Raw genomic sequence first — 7,732 nt, forward strand, 5'->3', positions numbered from 1 at the left:
TATATTGATTGTCATTTAATCCTCATAACCATATTATCCCCATTTTATTATGAAGTAACTTGTCCAAGGTCACAGAGCTAATCCATTGCTGAGAAGAAATCAAAACCCAGGTAGTCTATCCTGTAAGACCAAACAAATGAAGAGATTTAATTAAAAACAGTAAGTTCCAGTGTTTCTTCTGAAGTTGGTATAAATTTAGTTATATTCCATATCAGCTAGTTATCTAACATGGTATAAACTGGCAATCCAGAATAATGTAGCCAAGCCAGGCATGGTGGCGCACACCTGTAATCCCTCAGCTCAAGAGGCTGAGACAGGAGGATCGTGAGTTGAAAGCCAGTCTCAGCAAAAGCGAGGGCTAATAAGCAACTCAGTGAGACCCTGTCTCTAAATAAAATGCAAAATATACAAAATAAAGCTGAGAATTAAAAACAAGATTAAAAAATAAATAAGTAAATAAAGCTGGAGACGTGGCTCAGTAGTTGAGTATCCCTAAATTCTAGGTATTAGCTCCCCATCCTCTCAAAACGTGACACCAAGCTTTTCTTTCTTCTTCTTCCACCACAAGCCACCCTATCAAATTAATAGGCAATGTCAGATTAACTGAGTTCACCAATGAGGCAAAGAGGCAACTAGTTACATACTAAAAAAGACAGATTAAAATGATTGGAAATATTATAAAATAAAAGTTAATTGATCAATGGCTAAAGGAACTAAGTGGTATCCAAGAGTAAGAATGTGTCCATTAATGCTAACCCTTAGGCTACCTGTATTTTAAGATAATTTTTTTTAAAAAAAGAAAAAACTCAAGTAAGACTAATAATGATCAACAAAATGGAAAAGACCTTTATCATAAAACATTTAAGATATGTAATCCAGAGCAGTTTAGACCTCATTCAAAGGCATTCCAGAAATTAGGGTACTAGGGCATTAAAAATAGCAGAGAAGTGCTCCAAAAATCTCAGAAAATGTGAAACCATCAATGTATCATCTCTTTTGAGGAAGAAGAATAGATACAGGAGGGTTTTGGAAGGATTGCTCAGACTTTTCACATAGAAAACAGATTTCAAGGATGACAGGACACAAAAACTAACAACTGGACCTAGGAAGTCATTCCAAATTAAATCTGATATTCTCCTATACACTAAACATTCACAAAATTCCCTTTCCTAGAAATCCTAAACACATACTTAAACAGTTTCAAGTGGTCCCACATAGAGACAGATGTCAAATTAGATATCCTCCCAAGGTCCCTTGTAATTCTTAACTCCATAAGTTTTTTTTTTTTAATTTTTGAGACGAGGTCTTGCCATGTGACCTACCCTGGCCTCAAACCCCTGGGCTTAAGGTAACCTCTTCCTCAGTCTCCCAGGCAGTTGGAACTACAGGTGTGTGTCAGCAGACTTGGATCTCAGTTTTTGTTTTGTTTTGTTGTGGTGCTGGGGATTGAACCCAGGACCTCGTGCATGCAAAGCAAGCACTCTACTAACTGAGATCCCCAGGGCCTTGTGCAAGCAAGGCAAGCACTCTACCAACTGAGATCCCCAGCCCTGGATCTCAGTTTTAAAGAGCAAATGAAAATACTAAGTCCAAGCATGCAAATACAAAATAGTGATTCCAACCACAGAACACTCACCCCAAATCTCCCTATGCCCAGTCCTTCAGTGCCATTGAGCACACAAGAGGCAGTGTGGTATAGAAGGAAGTCTCCTATATCATGAGGCAGAAAAGCTGGAGTTTTGTCTCTGACATTCATGAACAAGCTCTGTATAACTTTGGGCAAGTCATTTTCTCTAGGCCTCAGTTCTCTCATCTGCAAAATGAGGGAATTTGGAATCAAATAATCTCTAAATTCTTTTTCTCCCTAGAATTCTTCTGACTTTATAGCTTAGTATTTTTTCCCAAAACTTATTCCTCCCTCTACAGACATCATTTATCCTCACTTTTTTTGCCACCCAAAGGAAGATCTAAGATCACTTTAGCATGTTATTCTAAAAAACCTCCCAAAGGAAGGCATCTTTTAAATACATGATACAAACAACTTGAATGAACTGAGTTTAATCACTCATACTCTGCTTTTTGTTCTACACCAGTGGGTTTTCAAATAATATTCCCTAAGCATTAAAGAAGTAACTTAAAAGCCGGCATGGAGACTGAGGCAGGAGGATCACAATTCATTGCCAGCCTAGTGAGACCCTATCTCAAAATAAAAAATAATAAAAAGGGCTAGGGATGTAGCTAAGAGGTAGAGTGCCCCTGAATTCAATCTCCAGAACCCCCGCTCCAAAAAAGGAAGCAACTGAGAAAGCAAGGGGAGAATGGGGACAAGAGCAGGCAAGAAGAAAGTGGATTAGATAAGGCTCAAGCAACCAATCCATTTTAATCAAAAGTGTCATTTGATAAATGGATCATAATGCTATTTTTATTTTTATTATTTTTTTTAAAGAGAGAGTGAGAGAGGAGAGAGAGAGAGAATTTTTAATATTTATTTTTTAGTTCTCGGCGGACACAACATCTTTGTTGGTATGTGGTGCTGAGGATTGAACCCGGGTTGCACGCATGCCAGGCGAGCTCGCTACCGCTTGAGCCACATCCCCAGCCCATAATGTTATTTTTAGAAGAGTAGAAACCACTGTTCTATATCATAATATCATTAAAATAAAATATTCTCTTTTTCCTTTACATTAATCCCAATATATCCCAATGTGCCTCAGTAGTTGCTTCTAAGTATCCCAATATGGGATAAGTAATCTTACTATTTTTTAAGGCGCTGGCAAACTCTGGGCCACCTTTGTCCTTGAAAACAGGAAAAACATCTGGTTGAGGCAGCTGATTGGTTGTCAACAGAGCTTTTTGTAGTTTGATCCTTCCTTCCAAGAGCTGGTCCCACAGTGCTAAGAAAGAAGAAAAGAGGACCCCACCTCTGAGTTATAAAATATTCTGGAATAGGGATAGGGGAGGGACAGGAAATCATACCAGTCTCTAAGCAACACAGCTTTATCAGTTTCATGCCATGGAAATACTCTTTATTTTAGGAAATAAATTCCATATCTTGGAAGTAAATATTTGCTATAAGAAAGGGAAATCTAAAGCCACAAGTACTAGAGCAGAACCAGCTAAGCAGCTCAGTGCAGAAACGGCTGGCTAAGCATGGAGGAACAGGGCTTTAGGCCTTTGGGTAAGTGAGGCATGTCACAAACTAATTGGAAGAACACCAAAGAGACAGACCAGCCAAAATCAAACAAAAAAAAGTTGCCAAAATGCATATACTTTGGGGTTAGGGTCGTGGCTCAGTGGTAGAATGCTTGACTAGCATGTGCAAGGCACTGGGTTCGATTCTCAGCACCTCATATAAATAAATGAATAAATAAAGATCCATCAACATTTAAAAAAATGCATATATTTCTGAAAAACAAGTAACCAATAAAACCACATACAGACCTATCTGATTTTTCACTGCTCTTCCTTTCTCCACTTCCTCAGAAACCTTGACGCTGGAGAAGGTCATCACCACACCATCATCTTCACTGCTCTTGTCTCCAGCCCTGTCTTCCTCACTCTCATCCTCCCCGTCTTCCTCGCCGTCACCTTCTTCCATGCCACTCTCTTCATCTTCTTCCTCCTCACTGCTCCCAAGGTCATCCATTCCCTTGGCAAATTTCTCAAAGTCACTAATGCTCTGGAAACTGAAGCCTGGTGTTTCTGCAGAGAGGCTTCTATTCTTCTTCCTCCCTGCCAGGCTGCTCTCCCCATCGTCCGCAGAATCTTGTTCCTCAGCAGTACTGGCGTCACCCTCATCTGATTCCTCAAGACCCAGTCCCTCTGAATCTCCATCTCCAGACCCTTCCTCAGGTATTTCATCATCTGAACCAGATGGGAGGGAAAAAAGAAAAAAATGGGCGTTACCTGAAGAAAAACACCAAGCCATATCTTTTTCATTTCAACTGAAGAACTTGGCACCTCATAGGGGGAAAATTTTATTATGGTACACAATTCAACAAATATTTATTACTACTAAAATGCTATAAATAGAACATGGGTCTAACTCTAAGACAATATTCTACAAGGAAGAATTACAAGTGCTTTGACAAAATTTCAATAACCATGAGGAGAGACAAATATTAACTCTGGTACAAGTGAATTTAGGAAAACTATAAGGAAGCTGGATGTGATTATATATGCCTATAATCCCAGCTACTCAGTAGGCTGAGGCAGGAGAATCATGAGTTCAAGGTCAGGCTCAGCAATTTAGCAAGGCCCTAAGCAACTCAGCGGAAACCCTTTCTCTAAACAAAATATTAAAAAGAACTGGAAATGTGGCTCAGTGGTTAAGTAGCCCTGGTTTCAATCCCCAGTATCAAAAAATAAAATAAAACAGATATATGTATACTTAAAGACACAGACAATGCTGTCAAACATAAAAACAGAATGGGCATGGTGGCATACATTCACAATCCCAGCAACTCAGGAGGCTGAGGGAGAAAGATCGCCAAGTTAGACAGAAGCCTCAGAAACTTAGCAAGATCCTGTCTCAAAATTTAAGAAAGAGTTAAGGTTCAATCTCTGATACCCAAAAATATATAGATGCATATACAAGGTCCTGAGTTCAATCCCCAGCACTGCAAGGAATATACATACTTTTATAAATACAAAAACTAAGTGCAAAACCATCAAATAATCTTTTAAATTCTTTAAATGTACACCATTTCTGAGACTAAGAAACACTCAAACAACACAGTGGTTAAGTGTGTAGAACTTGAGCTGGGTACATGCCTATAATCTCAGCTACTCAGGTGGTGAGGTAAGAAGATCACAAGTTCAAAGCCATCCTGGGCAACTAAGCAAGAACTTGCCTCTAAAAAAGGGCTGGGGATATAGCTCAGTGATAGAGCACCCTTGGGTTTAATCTCTTGTACCACAAAAAATTTAAAAATACTATAAAACTTAGAATCAGACTGTCTCTTCTGAATCATGGCTCTTCCACTTAAAAACTGTATGATTCTGAACAAGTTATTTAACTAATTGGCCCCTCACTTTCTTCATCTGTTAAATGGGGATAAATAATAACAATGGAGCTACTGAGAGCATTAAATAAAAAAATACAGGTAGTAATAATGGTGACAATATTTTTTGAGGATATACTATATTCTAGGCTCTCAGAACTACAGTGGATGACATGTGATGAGAGTTCTACAAAATTATCATATTTGTCTCATGACTGGTCCCTTCATCAGTCTCTAGACAAAGAATATGAAATGAGCTTATCAGAAGCTCCCAGAATTACATCAAGGACTAAATCATAGATATCATAACCCAAATGACAGTTCTTTTTATGTTATCTGTGGATTCTCAATATGGCATTCCTGACCTCCCTAAAGGAAAACAAATGGCATCCTAAATAATCACCATATCTAGCCCCTTTTTCCACCATGAGCAACTTACAATTATTTAAAACTGTAAGCTCATATCCTCCCAACTTTTTTGCAGGGAAGAGGGAAGCATTATGTTATTCTTACAAGGACAAAATATGAGTTTCACAAATAATTAATACTATATAGTTGTCAATATAAGACCTGAAAAACAAAAGGGAAGGGGCCACAACTGAGCCAAACATGCTCATTAGATACCATACTTCTTTGACAAATAATCCTTTCCAGTATGCATTACCTTTTCTTTCACACCATTTTAGGGTGAACCATTAATATGAACCTAAATATAGCAACTTGATCACTCTGGGTTTTAGATTCCTGGTGAAGTGAAATGAAGAAACCTCTAGATCCTTTCCAAATACCAAATCATTGCTCTCTTCTAAGATAATAGATTTGCAGAGCATCAAAAATTAAAAGAAAAAAAGATTTATCCTGAAGAAATAGGGAAGAAAGAGCTCCATGCAAATAAATTCACTCACCAGATGAACCTGACAAAGTCGGCTCCCAATGGTCTTCCTTCCAAGCTTTTCTAGAAGTAGTCTTGCCAGAATATCTTTTGTCTGTGTCCAATAGGGAGGTTGATGCCAGTTTTCTAATACTACCCACTGCCTGGAAATCACCTTCTCCATCTTCCCCTTCATCAAACCTGTCAATCACTTTGGCAGCAGTGGCTGAGCGGGAGAGGGAAAAGTAATCAGAGTCTCAGGTTAGGAAGAACATTAATAAGACCTCTGTTAAACTCTTTCAATTCATACTCCAATGCCCTCTACAAAAATCCCCATCAAGTTCCAGAAATAGGGAATGCATTACTTCTCCAGGTAGATCACTTATCTTATTGATGTTTCTAAACAGAAAGCTGACTCCTTCTATCTAATAGTGAATACATATCTATATTTATATTTACTATCTTGGATCCTGTAAAATTAGTCTAATTCCCCTTGCATGTAGACTCCGACTCCAATATCTTAAATCAGCCATCAAGTTCTACCTTCACTCCACCCCCTCTTTTGGAGAGTTTTCTTCTCCCTATCCTGGCTCAACAGCCCCGGGTTCCTTCAACTGATATTCCTAAGGCACGGTTCAGACTCACATTTATCCCTCATTATTATCCCTTCCTCACTCTTCTCTGACCTAAGACTAAAGCAGGATTATTCCCAGCTAGACCTTGAACATCCAGCTTACAGTACAGTGGTATGTTGTCAGCCCCAGAGCAAGCATCTTGAGACCTAAAGAGGCTTAAACAGAATCAGGGAATACTACTTTTTCCTTCGTTCTCCAAGCAAGTTTTTAGAGGCGGCCTGACTTCAGACAACAAAAAACAAAAACTGATGAGCACTTCTTCCACCAAAGGTCAGTGCCAGTCAGGACTTCCTGAAAGATAATTTCCAACCTGCTATCGGGCCTGCTGCCACACTCTGGTTTCCTCCAACAGCCCTGGATCAACTTTAACCAGCTCTTGGCTGGAGTGCTGGGGATGAGTCCGGAACCGCCCACCCACTGGGACACCAAATCTAGAGGGCAGGTCGAAAGAAGCCGAAGTCCGGGGGGCAACCCTCGCAGGAGGCAATTTTCCTCTACAAGAGTAGGAGAGGCGGCGAGGCACGGCTGCAAACCCCTCACACGCCACCCCGATCCCCGCCAGGCAGAGCCCACAGCTCGACACGTGGCCCGCCTGTCAGGCCTCACCCTCCTCCGGGTCGGCCTCAGGATCCGCCTCTCGCGGTCGCGGATTCAACAACTGTTCCAGTTGCAGGGCCAGGGGCTGCGTTCCCGCCATCGTCACCAGGTCCGGGTTCGCGCTGTGCACGTGAATGTGCGACCCAAGCCCCTGCTCGAACGCTCTAAACCAGGCCAGAAGCTCTAGCTCAGACACTCCTCCACAACACAGCCAGGGACCGCGCGGAGCCTGGCGCCCAGCTCCAGACCGGCAACTTCCGGGAGGCGCGCGCGGGAGGGGGCGGGGCCTTCCGTGTCATACGGCGTTGCTAGGTTGAAGGCGGAAGCGCGCGGAAGGTTTAAGGGATTGTGGCCCTTCGAACGCGTGTGCGCGTGCGCGTGCGTCGAGGTAGCGTGTGGAGAGGCGCGGGAGCGCGCGGTGGCACGTGACTGCCTCTGGCTCGGAGCGTTGATTGCGTTGCGCGCAGCCCTTGTGCCCTTGCACAAAATATGCCTCAAGCTTTGTGTGAGGTTCATTTAAGAATAAAGCGTAGTGTAACCGTGGCCCACGGTGGCTGCTTTGGGAAGAAGGAAACCTTGGGTGCGTACTCACAGAGGCATATACTGGGACCCAAAACAGATTTGGC

The 7,732-nt window shown here is 41.6% G+C and overlaps 1 protein-coding gene across 2 annotated transcripts in view; it reads right to left on the bottom strand.

Moving 5' to 3' along the window:
• Window positions 1-7,351, bottom strand: part of Aatf (apoptosis antagonizing transcription factor) — a 111,726-nt gene extending 104,375 nt beyond the window's left edge. For both annotated transcript variants that reach the window (XR_013343944.1, XM_026398013.2), the window contains exons 1-4: window positions 7,116-7,351; window positions 5,909-6,100; window positions 3,442-3,864; window positions 2,757-2,894 (exon numbers count right to left, since the gene is read on the bottom strand). Coding sequence is in view for 1 of the 2 variants with exons in the window: in XM_026398013.2 (XP_026253798.2) it covers window positions 2,757-2,894; window positions 3,442-3,864; window positions 5,909-6,100; window positions 7,116-7,206 (844 nt within the window). In the remaining variant the exon portion in view is untranslated. The remainder of the gene's footprint in view (window positions 1-2,756; window positions 2,895-3,441; window positions 3,865-5,908; window positions 6,101-7,115) is intronic.
• Between the last annotated feature and the right edge of the window lie 381 nt (window positions 7,352-7,732).

Source organism: Urocitellus parryii, chromosome 7 (assembly GCF_045843805.1).
Source record: "Urocitellus parryii isolate mUroPar1 chromosome 7, mUroPar1.hap1, whole genome shotgun sequence".
NCBI classification, from domain to species: domain Eukaryota; kingdom Metazoa; phylum Chordata; class Mammalia; order Rodentia; family Sciuridae; genus Urocitellus; species Urocitellus parryii.